We start from the raw sequence: 13,786 nt of genomic DNA, 5'->3' as shown, positions 1-13,786 counted from the left end.
AATTATAATTTACCTTAGCCTATTTTTTTGTCTTAACATACACAGTCCAGTTCTTATCAAATGATTTGCTTTTTATTACAACCAAAATTGCACTGTGAGGCTAAAAAAAAAAAGAAAGAAACATATTTACAAGCTGGTGACGAAGCTTTGACCCAAGAAGTGGCGGTTCGAACAAACGACCTAGAAGAAAACTGACTGTACCTCGGTACCAAAGTCCAGGAAGGTCCACTCATGTTTCACAACCACACACTTCTTTTTCAAGACACTTATTCACATACACAACTTCTTACTTATACAAATCACATACATTAAACATTTTCCCATCCACACATGCTCACAGTTAACGTCCCATATATATATACACACACACACGCACACCAGCCGCGAAACAGTCTGTGACGTCTTGGAAGCTGCTACTGATGGCTTTTAATGAAACTGTCAAGTTCCGTTCAAGAGTCCACTGAGTTCCTCAGTACACGCTGAGAACAAGCCTTTGCTTTTTGTGTTCTTTTTGGTATGGCCATTTAACATTTACAGTCTTGAAGGCACAGAGTATGAAAAGTTACACGCTCCACTTACTTGGCTGTCGTCATCGTACGGGACTGTGGGGGAAAACGATGAAACACAAAGAAAAATACATCTACAACACAGCACTAAAGAAAAATACTTAGCATTTTTGTCACATGAGTCAGGGTTTGACAAACTTTTTAGTTTCTGGGACCAGAACCTACACAAAATCACATAATGCCGTAACACTGACGTTATACCATAAAGCAGTAATGCCTAACCACTGTGCCAACGTTTCACTAAAGTGGGACAGAAATTATGACGGCCCACGCAGGGTGCAAAAGTAGATATACTGTAGTTGGAAGCGTTCTTTTGACACATAAGCACGCACACCCCGGTAAATACACACAAGCTTTTTACACACACAAATAACTCACACACAAACATTTTTCGACACACTCTAGGTGGGGATGTTCGATACCACTGTTTTTCAGTCCAAACAATTACAACGAAGTAGTAGTAGTAACAGAATGACAGATAATTCTTAAGACCTTTCCATCTTTCTGACATATATAATGATTCACAGATATGTCAAACGCCACTGTACGATTGTAGAGGACTCTGACAAATCCACAAATCTCTCTCACAATCATCCCAATCACTTTCACACGCACGCATCAGAAAAGATGTATAAAATAAAAGAATAAAGAAGCTTAAAAAAAAAAAAACTGTGGAACTCTTCCAACGGTAGACCTACAATTGCACCCTCCTATTACTGCAATTTTTGTTTGGTAGTGTGCCATAAGATTTATTTATTTATTTAGATATGTGCCTTGCTAAAATAAAAGTTGGGAAACACTGCAATAAAGACATGGAACAAAAAAGACCATGGTGTGATCCACTTTGGGGTGCCGCCCCTCAGTTTAGGGAAACCTGGACATAAGAGACTGACTGGCACAAATGGATTCTGGATGCTATGAGCTCAATCAAGGGCTTCCTATTTTAGAAACAGTCACTTTTTTTCTGGAATTCGGGGGGAAATATTTCAAGCATGACGACGACTCAATCGTAGTTACTCAATATCAGCTCAAACTCCAGAATCTGCCAACTTCCTTTGCTTCCCTCCACAAAGACCACAGGTGGGATTCGGAGTACCGCGTCACCGACGCCAGCTCTCGGGCGAGTCGACAAGTTTCCGTTCGTAGTGTTCCGCTACCTCTGAACAATGTCACTGATCTCCTTGACGGAAGACAGCAGCTTGGTGAAGTCCTGCTGCGCATTGGCGCCCCCGGAGGCGGCGGGGCAGATCTGCAGCTCGCGCAGACTGCTCTCCAGCTTGTTGATGGCTTCGCGGAATGCAAACTTGTTCCGCATCTGCTGGATGGAGTCCACGTAGCTGACGCAGTACTTGGACAGGTTCTTGCCGGCCTCCAGGACGGCGCCGTGGCTGCCCGTCTGCTCAGAGTTGCGGCCGATGGCGGCGCGCAGCTGCTCGGCACCCTCCAGGACCATCTCGCGGGTCACGGCCGAGTTGGGTGTGCGCTCCGAGGCCTGGCGCGGAGCCGTCTTGCGCAGGGAGCGGCGGGGGTTGACCAGGGGAATGAAGGCGGCCGGCTCGCCCCCGAGGGAGCTGCTCGCCGAAGCAGAGGTCTTGAGCGGTTGAGGTTTGGAGTTGCAGCTCGGGGGAAGCTTCTTGGCCCCCTCGCCGGGAGTGGTTCCGTGTTGGGGCTCCGAGGGTGACGTGAGGCCCTTAGCTTTGATTTCTGAGGAAGGGGACGGGAGATCTTGAGCGGGACTGCGTGAGGTCTTGGCCGTTTTGGCGTTGGCTGGTGGCGGCGGAGGAGCCGGTTTGGGTTTCTGGAACTTGCTCTTCTCTCGAGCGTCGGTGGTATGCTTGTTGCGGCGGGCCCGGCACTCATCTCCGGCGGCGCCCAACGCTGGGAAAACGCTGGGCTTTAGAAGTTCAGCGTGCAGGGCACTGGTCTTGGAGTTCTCCGGGAGCCCAGGCCTCTTGCCCACCTTGGGGGTTAAAGCCTGGGGACTGGACCCGGGACTCGGCTCAGCATCTTTCGGCGCTTCATCCGGCGACTCCTCCGCCTTCTTGGGCAGACGCGGAGGGGGAGTCAGGGCGCCCAATCGAGGAGCGGCGTCCCCTTTCTGTTCGCTGGTTCTCTTGCGGGGGAGCGCCGGTTTGCCCCCAAAGGTACCCGAGTCAAAGCGCCTCTGGCCCAAATCCCTCGGCAGGGTGACGGACCTCCACTGGGTGCCATCTGAGCCGGTTGGTAGGCTGGAGGACCAAAAGAAGCGCTTAGAGTTCGTCATGACCTCGTCTTCGCCGGGAGGGGTGACTGCCGCCTTGCCCGTCGGTCCGGCCATAGCAGGGTCGCCCTTCCTCCGGGGGAACAATGGACCAGGATAGGTTGGAGCTCCGTTTGTGCCGTTATTGTTTGTAGCCAGCGACTTTGAGGATTCAAGCACATGCGTGGCGTCGTTAATGGCCAAAGATCCGCCGTTGTTGACGCAGTCCCCATCCCGAGGGTCCGGACACCCTCCCCGTCGATCGTGGTGGACGTCCATCTCGCGGAAGGAGGTGCTGCGTTTGGGAGGCGCCGGTGCGTTCTTTTTCTTCTTCTTGATCAGGCTCAGGAAGCCGCCGCGCGTTTTGTCCTTGTCCTTGGGCAGCAGGCGGTCGTCCTCGTTCAGATTGCCGTCCAGGAGGGGGCGCTCTTTCCTGGGCAGCATCGGGGAGGGCAGGGCGACCTCGGGGTCCACCGGGTCTGAGGAGGGAACAAGATCAATAAGAAAGGGTGGGAGATGAACCATCCTTGGATGAAAAAGGAAGAAGGTCTCAGCGACAAAACATCTGTTGTCAAGTTGAAGGACTTTTTACCTGGACTGTCTCCATCCCGGTTGTCCTTATTTCTGCGCAGCGTTCTGGTCTTGGTGGGCAGTTCTGGAGCCTGCTGAATGGAGCCCAACGTCACCTTCTTCCCTTTCTTCCCCAACTCCTTTTCCACCTCTAATAATATACATTGAGTCAATTAAGCGCGTAAACATGAGAAGGAACCCAACGAGTTCCAGACTAACCGTCAGAGATGCTGGACTCCTGGAACATGGTTTCAAAGGCTTGGTGGGTTTCTGCGAAGGACGGACGTTCTGAAGGGTTCCACCTCCAACCTGACAGGGCGAAAAAGAAAGAACTCATGAGAATGGGAAACATGGCAGCGGTACGCTAACCGTCACCGCGTTGTTACTCACAGGCCCTCATAAGTTCATAGACTTTCTCAGGACAGCCCTCGGGTCGGTCCATGCGGTAGTCCTTCTCGAGCAGCTCGTACACTTGGGACAAGTCAATGCCGGGGTAGGGGGACATCCCGTAGGTGGCGATCTCCCACAGCAGAACACCGAATGCTGCGGGTGTACGTTAGTCCAGTTTAAATCCAGATGATTAAAAAGCAGTGTTGGCTTGATTTTTATCAAAAGAAAGTGCTACCAAAGCTTTGCTCAGGGTGTGAATGAATGACTTAAAAAAAATAATAATAATAATTAGCTAATGAAAATGAGTAGGGAAAAAAAAAAAATCTTGCGCCATTCACTGCCAGTCCCGTTAAAATGGATTTTTGACATGTATAGCCGTCAATGGCAGTGAATGTGTTAACTTATTCATGTTGTTATTTCCTAGTGGAATGAAACGCACCCCACACGTCCGACTTGATGGAGAACTTGTTATAGGCCAGGCTCTCCGGAGCCGTCCACTTGATGGGGAACTTGGCCCCGGCGTGGGCCGTGTACGTGTCGCCCGTCATCAGCCGGCTCAGGCCGAAGTCTGCCACCTTTACCAGGTGGTTCTCGCCCACCAAGCAGTTGCGGGCGGCGAGGTCCCTGCAGGAGAGCACGTAGAGGGTTTTTGCGGGATGGATCATTAGCTTCCTAAATCACTTCTTTCTCACCAAATTAGCCATCTGGACAAAACTGTTGGCTCAACTGGTCACCTATACAAGATGTGAAAGTTCTCCCATTCACCCTTTTGCAAATGTAAAACGCTTTTCACACTTCTAGGGAGAATATCAGCAAAATTTTGGAGTGTGACTGCAGGATATTTTGCCCATTCATCCAGAATTTGTGAGGTCAGCGGTCAGTGGAATTTCCCTTCTAATTCACTCCAGAAGTGTTTGACAACTGATGTTCTTCCACACATTCCTATCCAAACTTGTCTTTATGGGCCCTTCCCAAAATGTTCTTAGTAAGTCGTGTGTCTGAGTCATTTTGTATGAGCTTTGAGTTTTCTAAATAAATGATATATAGATAGCCTACCTGTGTATAAAATTCTTTTTCTCCAGATATTCCATGGCGGAGGAGATCTGCGTGGCCATGTAGAGGAGCACCACGGCGTTGACCTCCTCTCGGTTGCACTCCCGCAGGTAGTCCAGCAGGTTGCCGTGGGTCATGAACTCTGTGATGATGTAGAACGGAGGCTCCCGTGTGCACACGCCTGGGAAGGAAAATGCTCACTTGGCGACTTTCTCATTTGTTTGTTGGGATGAAACTGTTTATCAATAAGCAGTGCTCTCACTGAGCGATTAGTATTACTGATTAAAATTTCTATTAGTCTTAATACGCAATTTAGTAATATCATCCATGACTTCAGGCGCAATTTCTACATGTTTGTATGGTGTGTTTAGTTAAAATTCAAGCAGACTTACCCAAGAGTTGCACCAGGTTGGGATGTTTGATCTCTTTCATTACAGCCGCCTCCTTGAGGAACTCCTCCACTTCCATTGTGTCCTCCTGCAAAGAGAAAAACATGGCTAGTTGTAGTTACACACTTGAACCACTCGGTGGGAGCATATTACAATCCCTCCCAAAAAACCCTGACAACCGAGACCTCGGGCAGAGGTTGGGATTAAGTCACGCATGTGCATGTCATACACAAGTCAAATACTAACTTTCAAGTTTGAAGAAAGTCCCAAGTTACTGTGGGAAAAACCAAGCGTACCCAGTCGAGTTCCCAGTAAATTTCAAGCAACCTGAGTCGATCATTACTTGGATTAAACTCGTCAAAAATCAATGGAGGACCAAAAATGCCAAAATAAAAAATAGACAAACAAAAGCGACAATAAAAATAGTTATATAAATGGAAATAAAAGCAAAAATATATAAATAACTAAAGTAAAGCTAAATGCAAAAATAAATGAGATTCAAAAAATAAAAATACAGATACAGTATACATTTGCAGACTGACATGTCAATCAACCAATAGGCGAGACACACTTAAGACCGCCCCCTCATTTGAATATTTCATGCGCATATCATGCGAACAGTCTGCAGCAAGAAATAAGTACGAGTTCAGATCGTTTTTATTTATTGATATTTAATAATATTTATAGATTTTTTACATTTATTTCCACATTTATTTATTTTAACATGTATTTTTTTTTATTTTTGGAATCTTGTTTTTTATTTTTGTATTTATTTGTACTTCCATTTATTTATTTATTGTTTTGTTTTTATTTCCATTTATATATTTTTTTGCATTTATTTTTTATTACATTATTTGTATCCATTTTTATTTTCACTTTTATTCATTTATTTATTTATCTATTTTATCCTCCAAAGAAATCAAGTTCTGAAGTGGTGGGCAGAGTAACCAACATTTGGACTTACTCTCTTTAGAACAAAATTACTCAAGTAAAAGATTATCCTCCAAATAATTACTTCGGTAATAGTAAGTATTCAGCAAAAAACACTACTCAAGTACTGAGTAACTTCTTGATTTTTTTTTTTTTTTTTTTTTTTTTTTTTATCACAGCATGAATGTCAAATAGACACAAATATTAAATAAGAAGGTGTAATTTAAGATACAACGAGCAAAGTAAATCCATATTCCTAAACACAGCATATGAAGTTTGACTCCAGTCATGTCATGCGACTGGAATCCCCCACACGCTCTCGCACCTTTAGCGTCTTCACGGCCACAGTCAGGTTGTACTTCTTCCACACGCCCTCGTACACCTCGCCGTACTGGCCGCCGCCCAGCTTGTGCTTCATGGTGATGTCGGTGCGCTCCATCTCCCACTTGTCGTAGTTGGGCGACACGCCGTAGATGGTGGGCTTGTTGCGCTTGGGCGCCGGGTAGTGCAGCGTGGTGATGAGGCCGTCGGCCACCGTGCTGTGGTGGTGCACCAGCTCGGCCAGCGTGTTGAAGCGGCTCTCCGACGACACGTACAGCTGCGGCAGAAAGACGACAACGGGTCACCTCACCAGGGGAATTTTTTTTTTAATAAACTCTTTTTCCATTCTTTCATAAAAGAACAAGAGCTGTCGAAATGAATCGATTAATCAACAAGTAATCAATTATCAAATTACTCTATTAATCCAACTATATTAATAATTGAGTAATCGTTTGGAGCCATTTTTTAATTTAAAATTGTCCAAATCCTCTGATTTCAGCATATCAACAGTAATTGTTCACTGATTTCTGTTGTCCTTCATGAAAGAAGACTGATTATCTTCTGTCTTTAATAAAATAAGTCATTTGCAGACATCTGGTTTTACGGATGACCATACAGGTAACATAGTACAACAACAAAAACACCAATCCTCCTTTTTCATCACTATATGAAAACAAAGTACAAAATAAACATCAATCACTGGTTAATAAACAGTAATCATGGGAAAAAAATATTTTATAATACACTTTAATGAAAAATTAATATGAATCTGGTTAGTCGATACATCAATTGAATAATTGATAGTAGGGGTGTTAAAAAATCGATTCGGCGATATATCGCGATACTACATCGCGCGATTCTCGAATCGATTCAATAATCGGCAGAATCGATTTTTTTTTTTTTTTTTTTTTTTTAGGATTCACACCTTGAGAATGTGAATATGAACGGAACATTAAGCCTTAATATTTTATTTTAATGCTGTTCAAACATGAAACAGATTACAACCTCTATAAGACTGAAATTTCAGATAAATAAATAATACATTTTCATATAAATCTTACACTCTACAAGCTTACTGATTAGTATTTTCTAAATTTGAATGAAAAAAAATCGCAACAATCGACTTATAAATTCGTATCGGGATTAATCGGTATCGAATCGAATCGTGACCTGTGAATCGTGATACGAATCGAATCGTCAGGAACTAGGCAATTCACACCCCTAATTGATAGATTAATCGATTCTAAAAATATTCGATAGTGACAGCACTACAAAGAAAGGTAAGTTGAACAAAATGCAGCCCCGTTTCTCATAGTGGAATCACAAACTGGTCTCTAAAATGCTGCGTCGCTACTATCTACTGGTGGCTGTGCGTCAGGTGAAGTTCCTTCCCAGCTTGAAATTTACAGTGGAGCCCCCACCCCCCTTTTTGAAAAACGTAATTGACAAGTATACTTGTCTACGGCGTTGAAAGAGTTTAAGGAGGCAAATTTTCTACACTTTAAAACAGCTTCTTGGTGTCCTACTGCGAATCAATAAAACATCTGCCTATTTGTTTCATGATAGTGAAAGTTTGACCATAGAAATAAAGATTTCAATTTCCATTATTTTTTAAGTGAGGAAAAATAAAATAATAATAATAATAATAATAATAACCATAATAATAATCATAATAATATCTTATGTTGGCAAAAATCCCCGGAATGGATCGTGTTGGACATTGGAGTCCGCAAGTCGTGGGTCTGAAAGTGGGGTGGAGACGAGCACATTTGTCAGGGCTCAGTGTGTCCACTGAGTCTTTTCCATTGTCCAAGTCTTACATAACCACCAAAACCATTTGCTCCCAAATATGCTTATTGCATTTCTTCACTTGTGAACATCGGCTCTGAAGGCCACCTCCAATATTTTGAAAAAGACCTTTAAAAATCAGACAGTTGCTCACTTGCTATTGAGGCCTCAGTATTACGCAGAGAGTTACCATCAAAGAAAGTGGCAACCCGGGGGAGCTCTGCGGTAATCTCAAATTATTAGACAAGTTGATCATACCAGACCCTTCGGCCGGAGCTCTCGGCGGGAGCGCAGAACACAATATGAGCTGGGGGAAGCAACTGTGCATGTGTGCACATACTTGGCTGCATCTATGTATGCTATGCATGGGCGTCCCCGTCTGCTGGTCATTATGTGCAGCATTCTTGTCATTACTCGGTGTTCCTGGAAAAACCCTGCTCTAAACTGTAACGCGTTTCAGCTTCACCTTGCCGTCGGATGCCGTGTTGATCCTGTAGTGGTAAACCCTCCCCTCGTAGCGCAGCGAAATGGACCTCTGGCCGGGACTGCTCTCGCTCTCGCGCACCAAGAAGCTGCCGTTGATCCCCGAGCTGAGCAGGTACTCGGCGGCGTTGCGTGACACGGGCCCGTGGTACCAGCTGTGCTTCTCCAGGCTGTTGACAGGGGTGATGTAGTTGGACGGCACCCAGCCTTGGCCATTTTTGGTCTGCGCTTCGCACCACTCGCCGTTGTGGTTGTAGCCCAGCACGCGCAGCTTCTCGCCTGCAAGTACAATCCGTATTGTAAACAAAGGCCTTTTTTTTTTTTTTTTTTTTTTTTAAACGAACACAAATCTGACTAATTGTGTTGGTTAAACAATATCCAAAACCACCCTGGACTAACTCAATTACCATGTCAGAATTTGACAGATGATCAAAACAAACGGTTCAGCAGCTGAAAACATCAACTAGTTGCCTTGACTCAACAGCATCTGCCTTTTTCAAAACAATTGTGAAATCTGTGCAAACATATTTACACCACATTTAAAAACAAAAGTTTGAAGGCTTAAAACTGCTGGCAAGATGGGCAACTGTAGATATATGTATTCCACCAAAATGGGAGGAAATGGGTAAATAAAAATCATGGAATAAATGGGGGAAATCAAAAATGTGGAAAAATTGCCTATTGACAAAATACATTTGCAAATATGGAGATGCCAAACATGTCTTAATTGCACTAACCCTGGGTCTTCTACTGCATACTTATATATATATATATATATATATATATAATTATGTGGTTATTTTGTATCTTTTATACTTACATTGAAAAATGTGTTGTGTCCACAGTAGTATTGATGAAAAACTCTGGCCCCCTCCAGCATTTAAGTTGTGTATCCCTGATTTGGATGATGTCAACCTGAGTTGATGAAGTATAACCAATCTGTGTGTTTTAAGCTGTGTTTGTATTGGCAGATATCTTTTTTTCCCCCTGTTTGCAAGAAGCCTTATCTGAGCTGACAATATCTGATTCCGTTTGTTGTTTTTGTGTTTACGCTACCATGATACTGGACAGCTGAGTAACCTTTAGCATGGAACATTTAACATTAACTGGGAAAAAAAATCCAATTCAAGCCATTGTCTCGCCTCATGCATGAGCAGATGTTCTCTTTTTCCTTCCTCCTTTTTCTTTTTCCTGACTGATCCATATTGTTTTTTACGGCGTGGTGTTCCGGCAAAAGAGGAACCCGAGTGAGGAAGTGAGAGTGGGACTGTAAAGACGCAAAACAGAAGGAGATGGGAGGGGAAGCACATAAGCAGATTGTCCATATGATTTGAGGCCACCCTTAGAATGTTATTTACAGTAAAGCCACCGTCTTTCACAAGGATTACATTAAAAAAATAAATACATAAATCTGTAAATACTGGAATTTTTTGGAATTTTTCGTTTACGCCTGAAAATAAGTGTTTTCAACCTACAATTCATGGCAAAGGTACAACTTCTAGGTACAGTATTGTTGAGAAAGCTTACTAGTGGGCATGTAACGATATCCAAACATCACGATACAATATTATCACGATATGGTCACAATACAATAATTATCACAATATTGTAGGTTGGCGATACAAAAAATGTCACAATATTGCATTTAAAAAAAACAAAACAAAAAGAGCTCATACTGAAAAAAATACAATATTGTGTTTTTGTACATTACAGCAAAGCTTATACACAACCTACAATCTCTCATAACACTTAATATTGAGGCACTTAGTTGCTAATGCAAGCACACATTGAGTTCCTCCATATATTGACTCGGTTCCCAAGCATATTACGTGCTCCTTCATTTGACCATTAGAGTGGATTTTAGAAGGGCCAAAAAATGCCATGTGAAAATTAAACTGCACAAAAAAACTAGTCACCAGAGGGTGCTAGAACTGCACAAATGGAAATCAACCTGAATACTTTCATAAATGTGCTGCTTTTAATAATTATCGTGACATGATGACGACGATATTGTGGCAGTTTTACTATTGCGATATCACAATGTTGCCGTTATCGTTACATCCCTATTTACTAGGTCAAGGGAATCCAGAAATACTAAAAGAAAGGGTATTGTTGCAATTAAGACATCTTCAAGAAGCCAGAATAGTGTAACATGCGCTAATGCTGATTGGTAGACTGAATTCAGGTTATGTTTTTCAAAAATATTTATTTCTACCCTTACCTTTAGTAATGCTGAGCGTGTTGTCACCACTGGCCACAAAGTCATACAGCGCCACAAACAGGTTGGGGTCATTTTCGCTGGGTCCAGCCAAAAGGTTCTCTTTAGAGTTCCAGCGGGCCGCTTCGGACAGACCTTGACCCTCTAAGTCTGGTCTCTGGAGAGCTTCTGAAAAAGAGAAAACAGACATATAAGCACACGTGGAAGTGGACAAGAATGTGAGGAGATCCAACCAGGCGAGGCGAGATTGGTTGGCATGTTTGGTATGCAGATTTGCACTTGTGACAATAAGTTTGGAAGAGTCCACGTTCTGCTCTCCTTCCAATGTTGTACAACCATCTGTCCCCATAGCTTTTCATTTCCTGGATTATCCCTGCTTAGTTTTCATTTCCTACCTGAACAACTAGCACACATCTGACCGTGAGAATGCATCCAAACACCAATCTTTTGAGTACAGATGATTATAGTGACAGCTAGCCTGAACGATACAAATTAGAGAGCAACAACTGACTGCAGTAAATTTAAAATGTGAAAAATGTGGAGGAAAGTCAATGGTGGGAGGAGTACTTTGAACAGCAGTTTGGCCAAAACGTACGCAGCTGTTGTCGCATATGTTCTGAAGCAGTTAGCCCACAACCCCACAACAACACACATGCATTCTTTATGCTGCAAGCCTAACTGCTGTTGAAATCAACAGAAAAAGAACCACATTACACTGGTAACCTCAATGAATTCACTTTTTTTTTTTTTTGTTTTTTTTTTTTACAACAATGATCTTGAGGGCAACGAGATAGCGGTTTTTATATACACACAAACAAAATGAACGACAGCAAGGCTATGATTTCACCTCAAGGCTACTCAAAACAAAAGGAGGCAGTCATGCATGTGCATAATCAAAATTCCAGGCAAGTTTCTTTCTTTTTTTTTTTTACCTCCTCTATGTTTGTAATGGAAGGACAGAAGGATATTGTGCTTCATAATTAGAATGTAACAAATGGCACACACTTGAATGCAATTCTTCACAGATTAAGTCACAATGGACCAAATTTTTTTACCATTGTGAGAAAAAAAAAAAGACAGCTTTCTTAAATAGAAAAGCATCTATCAAAATAAGATAAGCTTGACTTAAATGAGGAAAGCATAATGATAAAGAAAACTGAGTACGCATGCAGGACACTACAACTGCGTAGTTATTAAGGTATGGCGCTCCAACTACCAGCTGAGACTACAGTCAGCCAGGATAAAGAAACTCAGGATTTTTGCTTGGGGACTTGCAAACTTAAGACTAAAATGTTATATCAACCGAAAATGAGTCAATGTTGACAAGTTTCAGATGTCAGCAAGCTTGTTGGAGACATTACGGAGATTAGATTAGATTAAACATAAAAGCAGATGTTTTCTACTGTCTGATTTTGATTAAACAAAGGCAATCCTGTCTACAGAAATCTTAGAATATTTATTGTTGAATCAGAATCAATTTTATTGGCCACAAATGGTAACAAAACACAAAGGAAAGGCTGAAATTCTGAGGATTTGGACAATTTTACGCAAAAATCTCTAAAGGAATAGATGTTGAATAATCTGATAATTGATTAGTCAGCTCCGACTTTACCCGTCAATGTTGTCCAGGTGATCAACCAGCATGTCTCAAAAGAGATTTTGCGACGTTGCGGCACTACAAGTTGAGGTTGCTTCACCACAACACGCCTGCTCACAATGCCCTGAGCATCTGACAGTTCCTGGCCGTGACGACAGAGCTGCGGAGGTCTCCAAAGGAATCCTTCCAAAGGCTCGGAAAGTACGTTAGCTCATTTTTCCCTTCCAAGTAATGGAGTCTGTTTGTCTTTCAAGCTTCCTTTTAACAAATGGACAGTCGGACAGGCAAACCAAGAGACTACAAAAGTTAAATGCTTCTTTCACCGTAACGTACAGATCCATCGAGAGATAAAAGAGCACCACGGGGTGAGGAGGCAGACTTAGAGGAGGCAAAACATTCCTTATGGCCAGAGTTTGGCCTGGACTGAAAGTGTGTGGGCGGCCTCTGTCACACACGTCCACTTAAGGCGCCGCAAATACCACAGGCCTTTGTGAGAGGGTGACAACACACCGACACACCAAGCGGGATGACGCCCACCCAAATGAAAAACCCATTTTCAAATGGAGAATTTGGTGGACTAAGGAGCGAGCAATGGAGCAAAAACAAACAGAAAAAGATGATTGTGGGCCTTCCAGAGTCAGTGCAGTGGGAGAAATTACAGCATGTCCTGGCCGCGTTGCTGAGATGACAACGAGATGATTAAGTGTATGTGTGTGTAGCTTGTAAAGGCTTTATGGCCATGACTCGGCTGCTCTGAGCAATAGAAATGCACATAATACTTGCACGGTGATGTAAGACATGCATCCCTTCAAAGACCGGAATAGTTGGAAACCAAACGTGGTTAAAAAGCGGAAACCTTAAAAGACCTGCTAAGTGTTCATTCCTGAGGGATGGGCGCCATAATCGATTAAATGCTCATTAAGAATTCTGACTATGTGGAAATTGACTGTTATGTAATTGCATCCTGAAACAACAACTTCCTATCCAGGTCGCAATAAGCTGATTGGTGGATATCTCTCAAAGATTATCTGAAGTGATTATCCTGTTGTGTGAGTAATTTTTCTTCCACAATCTTCTTGGAAAATGATTGCGGCAGACAAACACCTATGTTTGTAAAATAATGGTCAGTCAACAGCTTGGAATGGACACTTCAGCAATTGTGCTTTTTATATCGGGCAGAGGAATCCTTTTGCGTGATATCACCTACTAAAAATCTAGTCAAAAAAAGACCTTCAAATTAGA

The 13,786-nt window shown here is 42.9% G+C and overlaps 1 protein-coding gene across 3 annotated transcripts in view; it reads right to left on the bottom strand.

Moving 5' to 3' along the window:
- Positions 1 to 50: 50 nt before the first annotated feature.
- The window catches only part of abl1 (c-abl oncogene 1, non-receptor tyrosine kinase), a 31,115-nt gene continuing 17,379 nt past the window's right edge, over positions 51 to 13,786 (bottom strand). For all 3 annotated transcript variants that reach the window (XM_077497731.1, XM_077497733.1, XM_077497732.1), the window contains 10 exons: positions 10,951 to 11,115; positions 8,713 to 9,008; positions 6,463 to 6,735; positions 5,211 to 5,295; positions 4,822 to 4,999; positions 4,205 to 4,389; positions 3,766 to 3,918; positions 3,595 to 3,684; positions 3,398 to 3,526; positions 51 to 3,284 (listed from right to left, as the gene is read on the bottom strand). In XM_077497731.1, the coding sequence (XP_077353857.1) occupies positions 1,720 to 3,284; positions 3,398 to 3,526; positions 3,595 to 3,684; positions 3,766 to 3,918; positions 4,205 to 4,389; positions 4,822 to 4,999; positions 5,211 to 5,295; positions 6,463 to 6,735; positions 8,713 to 9,008; positions 10,951 to 11,115 (3,119 nt within the window). In that variant the 3' untranslated portion in view covers positions 51 to 1,719. The remainder of the gene's footprint in view (positions 3,285 to 3,397; positions 3,527 to 3,594; positions 3,685 to 3,765; positions 3,919 to 4,204; positions 4,390 to 4,821; positions 5,000 to 5,210; positions 5,296 to 6,462; positions 6,736 to 8,712; positions 9,009 to 10,950; positions 11,116 to 13,786) is intronic.

The sequence above is a fragment of the Festucalex cinctus genome, chromosome 15 (assembly GCF_051991245.1).
Source record: "Festucalex cinctus isolate MCC-2025b chromosome 15, RoL_Fcin_1.0, whole genome shotgun sequence".
Taxonomy (NCBI): Eukaryota; Metazoa; Chordata; class Actinopteri; order Syngnathiformes; family Syngnathidae; genus Festucalex; species Festucalex cinctus.
This window is presented reverse-complemented; position numbering and strand designations above follow the sequence as displayed.